At 46.6% G+C, this 15592-nt stretch overlaps 1 protein-coding gene across 1 annotated transcript; it reads left to right on the forward strand.

Moving 5' to 3' along the window:
- Positions 1 to 804: 804 nt before the first annotated feature.
- Positions 805 to 15337, forward strand: LOC309331244 (prolactin-releasing peptide receptor-like). Its single transcript, XM_081843354.1, has 3 exons — positions 805 to 917; positions 5949 to 6838; positions 12368 to 15337. Exons 2-3 carry the CDS (start codon positions 6420 to 6422, stop codon positions 12999 to 13001), a joined length of 1053 nt encoding a protein of 350 aa, XP_081699480.1. The 5' UTR covers positions 805 to 917; positions 5949 to 6419; the 3' UTR covers positions 13002 to 15337.
- Positions 15338 to 15592: the final 255 nt, after the last annotated feature.

The following is a 15592-nucleotide window of genomic DNA, read 5'->3' on the forward strand; positions in this document are numbered from 1 at the left end:
GATAATCTTACTCAGCTACGAGTGATCGCCAAAGAAGAAGATGGTCGGATTGCTGAATAAAGAGGACTGCAATCAAATATGGTTAAAGTCCTTAGACCTCCTGATTTGATGACCTGCTCAACACCTGCCTGGCATCATCCTTGGAACCTTAGAAAAGGAAGGATATTTTTCTAATTAAAAGAAATAAAAACAGTAATTTCTTTTCTAATTAAAAGAAATAAACAGTAGTTCAGCACACACACACACAAACAACACAGGCAGTGATTCTGCTGCCAGTTATTGCCTGTGTTTTAACTTAGTGGGAGACCAGTAACAAGTGAAAATAGGACAGGCTTGGGTGACCTGATAGACATCCATTCTCCACCTGTGCATCGTCTTGATTTAGAGATGTTAGACATCTTCAGACATCTAAAGGGCTGTCACAAGAAAGATGGAGCAAGCTTGTTTTCTCCTGCTCTGGAGGGTAGGATCGAACCAATGGCTTCAAGTTACAAGATAGAAGATTCCAACTAAACAACAAGGAGAACTTTCTTGGAGGCTTTGAAGCAGAGGCTGGATGAACATCTGCCATGGATGCTTTGGTTGAGATTCCCCTGCATTGCCAGTTGTTGGACTAGATGACCCTCAAAATCCCTTTGAGCTCCACTATTCTATGATTTTCTGAGATTAGAATGCCATTACGTATTAGAAAAACTGTAGAGAGAAGGAAGATAGAGGAACCAGCAGAGGGGGCTGGTGAACCAAAAGCTTGCTTAGACCTCAATCCACGAAGCGAAGAGAGTACAGTACACATTTGGAACATAGGAGGGATAAAGCCTGAACGTTTTCTCTCTCTTGCTTGCACACACTTTCTCTTGCACAGACCGCTAGGAATTCTTAGCTTGTCTTCTTATCCTCACTTGGCTCTGCTTGTTCAGGTCAGTAGAAAGAAAGAAAAAACTGCATGGTTTCCTATTTGCAACATATGCATGCCAAATTGATCCCAAGCAATAAGAGCATCCCCTCATTATTTTTACTTTCTCTCCTCGTTTCAAGTTTGGGAGTCAATTAATAATTTATTTTTTTTTTTTAAGGAACTTGCTTAAAATGATGTCAAAGCTTTGTGGTGAGGTGTTTATAGTGTCCATTTTGTTTTTAGAAACCTTGTTGGTAAAAAGTCTTCCAAAAGTTCAGAAAGTGAAGAATGCAGTTCAGAAATAGTGTTTCTGGCAAGTAGAAGCACTAGCTTCTGTAGGGGGGGGAGGGGCTGAAAATGAGAGTTTGCTTCCTTTCATTCATAGTACTCTGCTTTTGTCTTTTGGTGTTCCTTCTTAGGGTGGTGTGTGTGTGTTTGGAGAGAGGTTCAAAGTAGGTGTTTTGTCCTCAATGGACCATGGAAAACAAAGGTTCTGGGTCTTAATGCTGTGATCATAGGCATGCACCCTTACTAAGGACAAGCGTTGTCCCATTGAAACTGAAAGGACCTACTTCTGAGTAAAGAAGTCTGAGGCGGCATTGTAAGCACACTAAACTCAACAAAGCTTGCTTCTGGCAACCTTGTTCAGGATCAAGCTGGGAAAATATTTAATGTTCTTTCGGAAATGTTTTCTGAACAACCTCCTGTAGCTCATAGTGCTTCTATTCTGAAGATATTTTCATGACATTTATTAGGGGAGAAAGCAACAACATTCAGTACCAACTCAGCATGAGGTGGAAGGAAGATGTGTTTTTTTGAGCTGCCTTCTGTAGGATTCTGTGCCCAGAGCAAAATTCTGTTTTCCATTTTATAAAATGAAGCCAAATTTAAGGATATGCTACAATATCATATGTGGCTGCTCTCTATAACTGTATGCATATTGAATAATGTAAAGCATGTCCACCTAGTTACTGTTTCAGTTAAAGTTGTTGCTGGCATCCATCTGTCTCAAGAGACAATGGAGTGTGCCACCGGGGGTGAAGTCAAACCTCTGGAGAATCACAACGTCTGCTGTGGCTGTAGAGACAGGGAACCAGTAACTGCTGCCCCATGTTGTTTTTGCTGCATTAGCAGTAACCTCTCTGGGGTACAAGCCTGGGCAGTGTGTATGGAGGTCCTGGGTTGCCCAGACTAGAAGACCACTCCTCTCAGCCTTGCTGATATGGTCCAAAGGAACGGAAAGCAATAGGTCGGGCACCAGCTTGGCTGCAGGAGCTGCTGGAAGGAGGCATACAAGATGCCATCCAATCGTCTTTAGGGGCTCTGAATTTGTGTGGGGTTTTCTGCTTAATATTTTCTTCACCCAAAGATGTGCTGCAAGGCAGCAGTGGTGGAGCTATTCCCATGAATGTGTATAGCCACAAGGCGGTAGAGGTTTAGGATCAGAATTTTCCTTCTCCTAGATGAGCTACCTTCCCAGGCTGATGGGCCCCATCTGCCCTTCACTTCCCTCTACAGCAGGGGTAGGCAACCTAAGGCCCAGGGGCCGGATGCAGCCCAATCGCCTTCTCAATCTGGCCCACAGACGGTCTGGAAATCGGTGTGTTTTCACATGAGTAGAATGTGTCCTTTTAATTAAAATGCATCTCTGGGTTATTTGTGGGGCATAGGAATTCATTCATATCTCCCCCAAAATATAGTCTGGCCCCCCACAAGGTCTGAGGGACGGTGGACTGGCCCATGGCTGAAAAAGGTTGCTGACCCCGGCTCTAAAGCATGTGTAGTAACCGCCTTCTTGACCGTTGGACTTAATCTCAGTCACGTTTGCTCAGTCCGCCAGAGCCTTTCTTCAACTACAGTGGTACCTCAGGTTAAGTACTTAATTCGTTCCGGAGGTCCGTACTTAACCTGAAACTGTTCTTAACCTGAAGCACCACTTTAGCTAATGGGGCCTCCTGCTGCTGCTGCACCACTGCTACACGATTTCTGTTCTCATCCTGAAGCAAAGTTCTTAACCTAAAGCACTATTTCTGGGTTAGCGGAGTCTGTAACCTGAAGCGTATGTAACCCGAGGTACCACTGTACAGGAGAAGTCCTTCACTCACTGAGGGTTTGAGACCCATTTGGCTACCCTCACCTGGTTTAGCCGGCCAGTTGAATCAGTTCCTGGAGCTTGGCCATTGTCACATGCTGGCAGCTTCTAGGAGCCACAGGTGAGAGCTGAGTGCAGGGTGGGGGTCACAGGTGGTCAAACTACTACCCCAGGAGGAACACGACATTCCCCACCCTTCCCTTAACATGCCATACAGCTCTAGTTAAAGTACTGTAGTGATAAAACAGCTGAAGGTTTTGTAAATGTGCCCATAAAAGGCAGGTGGCTTTCTGCTGGACACTAAGAGTTAAATCCAACTAAGTTCTACTCAAAGCAGACTCACTGAAATGAATGAACCTGTTGGGATCTCCTGGTTCATGCTTCCCCCAGATTGCATGCCTGGGGCAACAGCCCCCATGGCATTCCCCCCCCCCAACCTGGTGCATGATGTTGTGCATATGATGTCATGCAACGCTGGGCCCCTTCAATGTGGGGGCAAGTCAGTGCCCCTGCTACAATATTTGGAGTGGTTTAACAGTTGATTCCTCTTCCCAGCAAACTCCATAGTCTAACTGTGCACTATATGAAGAATTGCTGTCCTGGATCTTCTAACATTCAGCTTCATTAAATGTCTGTGAGTCCTAGAGTTATGAGAGATGCAGAAAGGCTTTTCTCTATCTGTTTTATTTTATTCACAGGTGGAGTAGTAAAGTGCAGTGTGGTAAGAGGGAAAGCACTCTGTTTAGTACCCCTTACTTTCTGTCTGATTCATTGATCTGTGCTCCTTTCCCCAAAGTATTTGTGTATTTTACATGCATTCATTGCTATGCAGTGCAGGGACCACTGTGCCTCCCCTTCAATAGATAGGAGTTTGTTTAACTGTTTAAATGTTGGACAGATACACCCAATGTAAAAGATAAAGGGACCCCTGACCATTAGGTCCAGTCGTGGATGACTCTGGGGTTGCGGCGCTCATCTCGCTGTATTGGCTGAGCGAGCAAGCATACACCTTCCGGGTCTTGTGGCCAGCATGACTAAGCCACTTCTGGCGAACCAGAGCAACACACGGAAACACCATTTACCTTCCTGCCGGAACAGTACCTATTTATCTACTTGCACTTTGACGTGCTTTCGAACTGCTAGGTTGGCAGGAGCAGGGACCGAGCAACAGGAGCTCACCCCGTCACGGGGATTCGAACCACCAACCTTCCGATTGACAAGTCCTAGGCTCTGTGGTTTAACCCACAGCACCACCCATGTCCCAGATGGATGGGGTTTATGGGCCAAGGGAGCCGGCATGCTTTCGAACACCCAATGTAGGTGGTCCAAATTGGCAGCTACCAAGCAGTCTTCAAAGGCAGTCTCACATAGGACTCATTGTAGTAGTCTAATTTGAAGGATGCCAGAGCATGGATAGCTTTCATGAAAGGGGCTCCCTGTGGCTGGGCTCTCTTGTGAACAAGCTGAATCTATGAGCACTGCCAAACTGTGAACACTACTCAGGGGCAGACAAACTGGGGAAGGGCCATGGCTCAGGAGCAGAACACATCAGTAGCATGCCAGGCTCTGGCATCTCTTGTCTGAAACCCTGAAGACTTGTGGGCAATGGGCAGGGCTGGCTCAAAATGTTTTGCTGCCTGAGGCAAAGGCCACAATGGCGCCCTTCCCAAAGGCACATACAGATTGACAGTTGTATTTTACCCCAGTACTGGTGAAAGGAAAATACCTTTCATTGTGCTGGAGGGCAGCAGGATAGCATAGTAGGTACAGGGGAGGCCACATGGCACTCATGGCTGTCTCCTCCCTGTCCCTCAGCACCTGCTGTCCGAGGCAGCTGCCTCACTTTGCCTCATTATAGGGCTGGCCCTGGCAATTCGTGCAGATAGTACTGGACTAGATGGGTCTCACTTTTGTGTAGGCAGCTTTTTATGTTCATATGCCCACCAGCAGTATGTCTGTCTTAGATTCAGCTTCACTTTATTGCCTTGCATCTAGTCCCTTTATCTACCTATCAAATTTTATCCTTACCGCTGGGAAACAGATCTGAAAGATAGCAACTCATAGAAAAGGGACCCTGTGTGCTTCATAACTGAGCCTTTGGGTAATGTTCAACTAACCTGTGCCATTTGCACAAGGATTTCTGCTTGCGCAGTGGGCTTCACCTCTCTCCTCCCCTCACATACACCTTATATCCTCCCCAACTCTGCTCCAAGTGGTTGGGGGAACCCTTAGAACAGATTTAGTGGGGTGCTGGGAAAGTTCCACTATACAAGCAGAAATCTTTGGGTTGACGGAACGTTCACCTAGTGCTACTTGACAAAATAAAAAAAGTTACACCGTAATAAAAGTTAACGGTTATTTTCGCTGCTGTTTTGCCTTGAGAGCTCTCAGAGAGCTGCCTCCACTTTAGGGATGGGAGAGAAATTTAATTCCATTTGCATTTAAAGGAGAGCATACCTGATTAGCGCTTTCCAAACAATAGCTGCTGTGCATTTCTGCAAGCAAGTAATGTGTGCATATACTAGGGTAACGTGTGCATATAAATGCATACTGTATATCCATGAAAATAACACGCAAAATGCATTCTACTAGGGGGAAATTGCTTTGCAAAAATGTGCATACTGGGATAAATTTGCAGTACAATGCTGTTGAATTTTCACCAGACTTTCTTTTAAAATCACAAACTGATGTCGAAACGTAGAGAACTGAACTTATGGTTTGAAAAATGGTAAACTGAAATGGACAGATTTACACACCCCTACATCACAGTGGGATGTTTCCTACCAAACTGCAATTGCTTTGTGGCAAAATTCTGAAGCTCCCCATCTAACATCTCTCTGGGCTTGTCATACCTTTTAGCATATTTTCCAGTTTGCTTGTCTTTAGGGGGAAGCTGTTTACCCGATTCCTTGTCATTCTAAACCTCCTTTTCCCCGCTTCCTTCCCTATCTTATCTCTCAGACACCAGTGGAACCAGTCATCCCCCTGAAAAGTAGTAGCAATGCTGCAATTTTGGAACACAAGAGCCAGATAATGAAGAAGCAACGGAGGCAACCCAGAAGAAAATAGAAAGGCATCAAAGTGGGGGAGGATATATTATAGCTTAATGGGTGTAAGTGAATCAAACCTGAAAGCATTTCATCCTGCCCTGCAAGCTGTGATTGCTGCAGAAGTAAGCTCTTCAAAGGGTAGCCTGTGAATACAGATTTGCATGAGAAATAGAAGATGTCTTCTGGCACCAGGCAAGCTAAACCCAGTATTCCTTTTGTGCAATAGATACACCAGCCTTTCATCCCTGAACAAAATAAAGGAGTCAGTCATCCAGGGCCCTGTGCACACAGGGTGGCCCCAAAGCCAACTTCAGAAGACTTGCTTCACTGCAGTTCCATCCTCCTTGTGTTTTTAAGTGCAGTCCCTGGTTGCTACCAAGTGATGGAATCCGCTGGTCACTGGGACCATGGCCCGTCCAACGGCAGCACCTATGAGGTTGAGCTCAGAAACGGCTCCAATTCCACTTCTCAGTTTACCGGCGTGCAGATGATCCAGTCTTTCAAGCCTCTGATCATCCCCTGCTACACTTTGGTTGTGCTGGTGGGCATTTTTGGGAACTATCTCCTCCTCCATGTTATCTGTAAGACTAAGAAGATGCACAATGTCACCAACTTCTTCATTGGAAACCTGGCCTTTTCTGACATGCTGATGTGTGCAACCTGTGTCCCTTTCACTCTAGCATATGCTTTCAACCCCCAGGGATGGGTCTTTGGGAAGTTCTTGTGCTATTTTGTGTTCCTGATGCAGCCCATGACGGTATACGTGTCCGTCTTCACCCTCACGGCTATCGCAGTAGACAGGTAACTGCTTCCTGAATGATTCATCCAGATTTGGATCCCCTATCCCCATTCCCATCCTTGCTGTCAGACCACCACGTCTATTGATAGCTCCAGATTGCTCCATGTCAGGGGTCAGCAAACTTTGTCAGCAGGGGGCTGGTCCACTGTCCCTCAGACCTTGTGGGGGGCTGGACTATATTTTAAAAAATAAATAAATGAACGAATTCCTATGCCCCACAAATAACCCAGAGATGCATTTTAAATACAGTGGTACCTCAGGTTAAGTACTTAATTCGTTCCGGAGGTCTGTACTTAACCTGAAACTGTTCTTAAGCTGAAGCACCACTTTAGCTAATGGGGCCTCCTGCTGCCGCCGTGCCGCCAGAGCACAATTTCTGTTCTCATCCTGATGCAAAGTTCTTAACCCAAGGTACTATTTCTGGGTTAGCGGAGTCTGTAACCTGAAGCGTCTGTAACCTGAGGTACCACTGTAAAAGCACACATTCTACTCATGTAAAAACACGCTGATTCCCGGACCATCCACAGACCGGATTTAGAAGGCAATTGGGCCGGATCCGGTCCCCAGGCCTTAGTTTGCCTACCCATGCAAGAGTACTTTTCGGAAGGACTTGCATTCAGCCACTGCTTTGACAGAAGGCTGTTCGTCATCAATCACAAATGTTTTCCATCAACGTTCTGCACTTTTGTTGCAGCCCAGTGGGTTGCATCTTAAACTCATCTTTTCATTAAAGAGATGTAATTACCTTCGGGAGGAAATCCAGCTGAGCCTTTTCTCAACAAGTTGGGGAAATGAGCTCTACACGAAGTGGCAGAGGCTCCCCAAGGTTTCAGGTGGGAGCTTTTCCTAGCCCTACTTGCAAATGTGGGACCAGGGCCATACCATCCCATTCTGCCACCTGAGGCGAAACAGGAAGGTGCTGTCCCCCTGCTGCCCGCCTGCCAAAGCCTCACTTACCAGGGTCGCATGGCAGTGACTTTCGGCGAGATTTCCCTGTGTAATTCTCACGAAATCTCACATGAGCTCAGTGAGATCTTGCGAGATCTCGCTGGAAGCCACTGCTGCTGCTGCTTCTCCTCACGGCACTGCCAAGAGCAGCCACACAGGGTTCCATTGCCTGAAGCAGCTGTCTCAATCCACCTCATAGGTGGGCTGGCCCTGCCTGGGACCCTCTGCAACCTTGTGAAGCCTGCGCTGTAACCCCTGAGCTGCAGCTCCTCATAGAAACTGGCCCTTATATCAAGATGATTGCAAACGAGCCCATCTCTTTCCTGGGTTTTGTGCTCTGCAGATGCCCTACTGTTTTAACTTGACCAACCCTAGGGACGTTACAGGGCAGCAGACATTAAGTGGGTACTTTCTCCTGCTGTCTTTCCAATTTGGGACCAAACCACAAAGACATTGCTGGCTGCTTGCCATTCCCACTTAGTGAACCATCTTCCCTCAGTACCTCACACTTGCCCTTTCCCACTGCAGGACCATCAGGCTCTCATCATGTTTCTAACTTGTGACGAGCCAAGTAGGCGAACAAGCTAAGTTCGTCCCCACTCTTCTCCCCAGGAGGGTCTAGTTGAGCCAACAGGATAAGACCAGAGAATGATGCCTATTTGAGCTGCCGCTGAGTTTTCTCAGCAATCAAAGAAGGAAGTCTTTGCCTGCTAGGGCTTTGGGGTATTTTTGCACTGCTGGGTATAATTTCCAACCTCTGGTTAATATTATGATAGTTTATTTGCTGCAGAGAAACAAATTGTTCAGGTGGCTGAATGGAGCTTTTCTCTTTGAAAAGCAGGACAGTGATGTAAAAGCTAACGGGGGGGGGGGGATGGGTATCTTTCTGATAGGATGTTTCCATGGCAAAATAAATCTAGTAGGCAATGGTAATATAGGAAGCTGCCTTTTATGGAAAACTGGTCCACCCGGCTCAGTGCTGTCTTACACTGACTGGCAGTGACTCTTTGCGGCCTCGTCCAAACAGTACACTTAAAGCATTGTTCTTGTTGTTGTCTAGTCATTTAGTCATGTCCGACTCTTCGTGACAGGGGGTTGGACTCGATGGCCCTTGTGGTCTCTTCCAACTCTATGATTCTATGTGACCCCATGGACCAGAGCACGCCAGGCACTCCTGTCCCCCACTGCCTCCCGCAGTTTGGTCAAACTCATGCTGGTAACTTCAAGAACACTGTCCAACCATCTCATCCTCTGTCGTCCCCTTCTCCTTGTGCCCTCCATCTCTCTGTCCTCTGTTGGTCCTCTTTCCCAACATCAGGGTCTTTTTCAGGGAGTCTTCTCTTCTCATGAGGTGGCCAAAGTATTGGAGCCTCAGCTTCACGATCTGTCCTTCCAGTGAGCACTCAGGGCTGATTTCCTTCAGAATGGATCGGTTTGATCTTCTTGCAGTCCATAGGACTCTCAAGAGTCTCCTCCAGCACCAGAATTCAAAAGCATCACTTCTTCGGCGATCAGCTCTCACTTGGTTCAGCTCTCACTTCCATACATCACTACTGGGAAAACCATAGCTTTTACTATACGGACCTTTGCTGGCAAGGTGATGTCTCTGCATTTTAAGATGCTGTCTAGGTGATGCCCCTTTAAGAGCCATGGCTCCCCCTAAGAATTCTGGGGACTGTAGTTTGCTAAAGCTGCCGAGAGTTCTTGGGAGATCCCTGTTCCCCACAAAGAACTACAATTCCCATGGTTCCCCAAGAAAAGGGATTGACAGTTCAAACACTCTGAGAATTGTAGGTTACAACAGCCCAAGATTATTTTAAAACACGATTAAAGAGCCTGTGTGAATAAAAGTTTCTTCGCCTGGCACTGAAAAGACCAGGCACCATAGGCAAGCATCTTTGGAGAAGCTATTCTATAGCCAGGGTGCCACTACAGAACACATACATGCAGGTGTGTGTGTTTGGGGAAGCTGGGTGCACTTGCTCTGGGCCTTAGAGGGTGAAGCCGGCCCTCCAGCACTGAGCTGTAGCCCCATTCTCAGCATGGTGCATGCAAAGTCTGCGCCAGGGGACAGCTAAGCCCAATAGGCCTGGAGCGCATGGAGATTGCGCCCTCAATTGCACCAAGGAATGCTCTGCAACACATGTGTTCTTAGGCAGATGGGTGCATGTGTAAAAAGGTTCCCTGAGGTCAAGAAGTCTGGGCTCCACCTAACACAGGCAGATACAGAGAAGCTTTTCTTCTTCCCTCTCACTGAGCTCGTTGAAGTTCCAAAGGGCTTCAAGGCACGTTTTGACTTTATCTCTCAAAGCCCAAGCTTTAGCACACTTCAGAGGGGGTGGGGGAAAACACATCTGGAAAAGTCAGATCTAAAGGAGTGTTCTGGGTGGTTGGTGCGTTTCTGGAGAGGCTGGTAGGAACCCTTCTGCTCAATACCAGTCTTCCCGCTGAATGGAAATAAAAGTCTGTGTTACTTCGTTCCCCCACAATAGCTACTTTCCCACGTGGCTTAATTCAGCAACGAAGCTTCTGATGGAATAATTGCTGTTCCCGAGGAGTGGAGCTTTTCTGGGGTGGAAGGCCATAATTTCCATCACCAGCTTTGCCTTGTGACAGTCCTTTCTTGTTTAATTAACTTGCATAGAAATGGAAAATTATTGAAATCAAAGCAAGGGGAACAGTATGTTTGACTAAATAGAGGGGCCTTCTGCTGCTTTTGTGTGCAGCCCTGGAATTTTCTGGGGCTGATCATTAGCCATTTGCTAGTACTCTTAGTGGTTCTGGTGGTTCTTGCTGAACTGCAATATTGCCAGCGTTGCTCTAAAACAGAAACCATTTATGGCCCAAGCCAGGGATGGGTGGGGGTGGGGAACTCTACCAGGATCTGAGTCCAACCACCAAAGATGTCCAACATGGTGCAAGTGCTGTTTGGAGAAGGCAGCCAGCAGCCATAGTTTTGCACCTGCATCCCTGAAAATAGGCCCCACTGAACTCAGTAGGGTGGTTTCCCAAGTAGACATGTATAAGATATGTAAGGGGTTTTGCTGCTCACAGTGAGCATGCTGCATTAACCAGGGAGTGTACCTGAGATTACTGTTGCATTTGTCTCTGACCCTTCCTCTAAGTTGCTCAAGACATAGGACACAGAGTTGGAACAGACCTTGGGGATCATTCATTGTGGCTGATGGTCTTATGAACTGTGTTGGCAGCATAGATTATGGTAGGATAGCAAGCTTTCCAGAATTCTTTGTCAGGAAGGGAGACCCTGCTGTCCTACCTTTTTACAAAAATACATTTTTATTATTGTTATTGTTATTGTTATTATTAGTTTATTTTATATGCCACTTAATTATTATCAGCATTATTTATTCAGTTTATTAGTGGCTTGACATATAAGAAGTCTCCAAGAAACTTACAAAATTTTAAGAGCAGAATGCATACCTTAAAACCAGGAAAAAAAGAATGCTACAATAAAAGCCATGCAATAATCTATAAAACAGACCCAATAAATCAGCAATATATGCCAAAACAGGCTTCTAAGCAGTTTACAAAATATAAAAACCAGTTACATAAATGTTAAATTGTAAGCATCAATCCCATTGAGATTTAAAAACATGCATATATAAAATACAAAATTAAAACAATCCCATTACAGTGGTACCTCGGGTTACAGACGCTTCAGGTTACAGACTCCGCTAACCCAGAAATAGTACCTCGGGTTAAGAACTTTGCTTCAGGAGGAGAACAGAAATCGTGCGGCGGCAGCGGGAGGCCCCATTAGCTGAAGTGGTGCCTCAGGTTAAGAACAGTTTCAGGTTAAGAATGGACCTCCAGAACGAATTAAGTTCTTAACCCGAGGTACCATTGTACAGGGGGAATAGCAGAAAATGCCTATTTTCAGGTCACTGTCGTATGATATTGTGTAGGGTTCAGTATCATGGGTAGATTTCCCCTTTGTTGCAACTATACCCCACCTTTCCTACATGCATATATAAAATACAAAATTAAAAACAACCCCATTAAAAGAATTAAAACAGGAGACTCTGCAAGGGAAGCCAGGCTGTTTTTCTCTGGTTTGAGGTTGCAGCTGTTGGCCACTGATCTTAAGTATCCTTAACCATAAGGAGCTATCCTCTCTCCCATTGGAGCTGGGGGGGGGGGGCTAGCTCAGCGGCAGAGCATCTGCTTTGCAGGTAGAAGACCCCTGGTTCAGTCCTCAGGGGGTCCAGGTAGGAGTGGGAAAGACCCATGCCCCAAACCCTGGATAGTCACTGCCAGTCAGAGTAGACAGTACAGAACTAGATGGACCAATGAACTGACTCAGGATAAGGCAGTTTCATTCATATACAGTCATACCTCAGGTTACAGACCGCTGACACCTGGAAGTACTGGAATGGGTTACTTCCGGGTTTCGGCGGTTGCGCATGCGCAGAAGCACTAAATCGCTATACTCCAACTCCCATCCTCCCTGTCCTTTGGCTGTGCTTGGCTGAGGTTGATGGGAGTCCAATGATATTCTGAAGCTTTCGTAAGAGAAAGCAGCAGGAGGGATGTCACTGTCTTTCCTCTCATCTCTTCCTTAGGTACTACACCACTGTGCACCTCCTTAAGAAGCGCATTTCCTTTACTACCTGTGTGTACATCATTGGTGGGATCTGGCTGCTCTCCGGTGCCTTGGTGGCCCCCGCTATTGCCCACACCTACCATGTGGAGTTCCAGAAGGAAGGCTTTGCCATCTGCGAGGAGTTCTGGATGGAAGAGGGGAAAGAGCGCCTGGTCTATGCCTACAGCACCTTGATCATCACCTACATCCTCCCCCTCTCGGCCGTTTCCCTCTCATACATCTGCATCACCATTAAGCTGAAGAACCGCGTTGTGCCTGGCCACCCGACGCAGAACCAAGCGGAGTTCGACCGCCTGCGGAAGAGGAAGATCTTCCGCCTGCTTGTGCTGGTGGTGGCCGCCTTTGCGATCTGCTGGCTCCCCATCCACGTCTTCAACGTCCTCCGTGACATTGACATCAACCTCATCAACAAGGACTACTTCCTTCTGATCCAGCTGCTCTGCCACTGGTTTGCCATGAGCTCTTCCTGCTGCAACCCCTTCCTCTATGCCTGGCTGCACGATCGTTTCCGAAGCGGATTGAAAGAGGTCTTCACCTTCAAGCAGAAGATCATGCCCACCAATAACTGTGTAGCGGTCAGTGTAATGCTCTGACATGTTGGACTTGGAGCAGGATCCATGGCAGTTAGTTGGTGGGGGGATTAGTTGTTCTTAGCTCATAAGATTTGCACTCTCTAGCCCACCAAAGCTCAGTCTTACAAACTGGAAGAGCGAAGCCTCTTGAGCAAAAAGTCCATCGCCTCTGTAGGAGAAAGGTTCTCCCAGAGAAAACCTTAAAAGCACCCAATTGTTTTTCCATCTCTCCCTCTTTCATACACATGTGTGCATGCACACACACAAACATACACACAGACAGAATCTGCAATGAGATGTTGCAATATGGAGTGGTTCTGTTCAGGCTGCCAGCCAGCCAGGCATACCATTTTCCAGAATATTCCATTTCATCCCTGCTTCTTCATTTTTGAGCATGTTCAGTCCTCATTGGACTGTTGTGAAGGAGGAGGAGACCTTTTTTTGGGAGGAGATAATTCTTTAGGTGCTGTTTTGAGTCCATTATTAGTATATACAATGATCTATTAGTATATACACACATGATGGTGATGGCAGGTGGAACTCTGCAATGTGAAGTGCTCCCGTTTAGAGTCAGCCAGGCCCTCTTCCACCCAATTCCCTCTCCCCCATTTCCTTACCCTTCCCAAGCAGTCACACAGCATTCTGTGGCAACTGAGAATGCTGAATTCTCCTCAGGCTATTGGACTAGGTGACCCCTGGGGTCTCTTCCAACCCTACAAATCTGTGATTCTATTTTCTATAGCCCTTGAACCATTATATTTCCAAATAAAAAAAAATTCCTCCCAGTAGCACCTTAGAAACCAACTAAGTTTGTTATTGGTATGAGCTTTCATGTGCATGCACACTTTTTCAGATACCAATGCACACGAAAGCTCATACCAATAACAAACTTAGTTGGTCTCTAAGGTGCTACTGGAAGGAATTCTTTTTTTATTTTGTTTCAACTACAGCAGACCAACACAGCTACCTACCTGTAACCTTACATTTCCAGTTCATTGCATGCTGTGCCGTTTGCACAAAAATGCTTTGGCTCATGTTTTAAGTAGATTTTCTCTTGACAATTCCTAATATACTACCTGCTATAATCACACGGCTAATCTTAGGGCTTTACAAAATAACCCCATCTTCCTTTAGGCTTCAGCAGCCGTGTGCCGCCTTTAATATTTCCAGCTCTTTCCCACATCCTGCAGATGCAACATAACTTGATTTTCTTCCTCTCTGGGAATGTGGGATTGCTCTTACTACATTCTAATCAGATTACAGCCAGCATAAACACCTCACTTCTGAAGCAGTCCAGCCGTAATGACGTATGTTCCACTGCTTTTGACTCATCCCTCCCTTTCTACTGAACACAATTTACAAAAGTGTTGATATCTTTGCTAGAGCAGGTACTGGATGTCAGAAAGACAAAGGCATGAAAGGATGTCTCTCTTTCAGCCCTCCTACAGGGCAACCGTTAAAACATGCTGGATGAATTCTGATTGCTTCAGGGGCATTCACAGAAAAGATAATTGTATATGTTGCTGCTTAGATCCTTGCAAACGTTAAGTAGAGCCCTGTTGGGTCAGAGCAAAGAGCCATCTAGTGCAGTATCCTGTTCCCAAAGTGGCCAAACCACATGCCCATGAGCAAGTCATAAGCATATTCTGCTCATGTTCCCCAGCCACTGGTTTTCAGAGGCCTGCTGCGTCAGATGCTGGAGATGGTAAACAAGAGGGGATAGGTATTGAAAGCCTTATCTTTCATAAATTTGTCTAAATGTTTCTTGTTGTTAAATTAGGGTAGAAACATGGAACTGCAGGAGAACCCATGAATTTGAAGACAAGAAGGGGCTTTACACCGAGCCAGACCACGGCTCCATCCAGCTCAGTACTGTTTACACCAGGAACAGGGAAGCTGTGACCCTCCAGATATGGCTGGAGTGCCACTCCTATGCTCCTTAATCAATGGGCATCCTGGTTGGAGCTGATGGGAGTTAGACTCCAATAACATCTGGAGGGGCACTACTAATTGGTAGTGGCTCTCCAGGGTTTCAGACAGGAAGTCTCTCCTAGCCCCTATCTCGAGATGCTGAAGACTGAAGCATGTGTTCTACTATTGGGCTATCATAGGCACCAACTCGATGGAGCTAAGGATAGCTCAGCCGCCCCCGCTCCCAGTATGCGGGGATAGGGCTGAGCCCCCCCAATTTTGAGGGGCTGGGCCCTGCTGGGTCTCCCCGCAGCAGCAGAGGGCCTTGTTGGGTCTCACAGGCTCATCCTGACGCGTGTGATGTCACACGTCTGTGTCACACACATGATGTCATGTGTATGCCCGGAGTGGTGGAGGAGCAGCCTGTGGGATTGGGTGGGTTCCTAGCCACTCCGAGCCAGAGGTGCTATTTTTAACTGTTATCTGAATTTGGGTTGTTTGGCCAGAAAGTGAATTGCTCAGTCAGTACAGCATCCTAAATCTCAGGGTTATGGGTTTGAGCCCCACGTTGAACAAAAGATTCCTCTGTTGCACGGGGTTGAAGGGGGATGACCCTCATGGTCCCTTCCAACTCTACAATTCTAGGATTCTAGGACACATAGTCCTGTTTGTACACCAGCCCCCAGCCCGCTAAACAATAT

Source organism: Podarcis erhardii, assembly GCF_964252035.2.
Source record: "Podarcis erhardii genome assembly, chromosome: 16".
Classification (NCBI taxonomy): domain Eukaryota; kingdom Metazoa; phylum Chordata; class Lepidosauria; order Squamata; family Lacertidae; genus Podarcis; species Podarcis erhardii.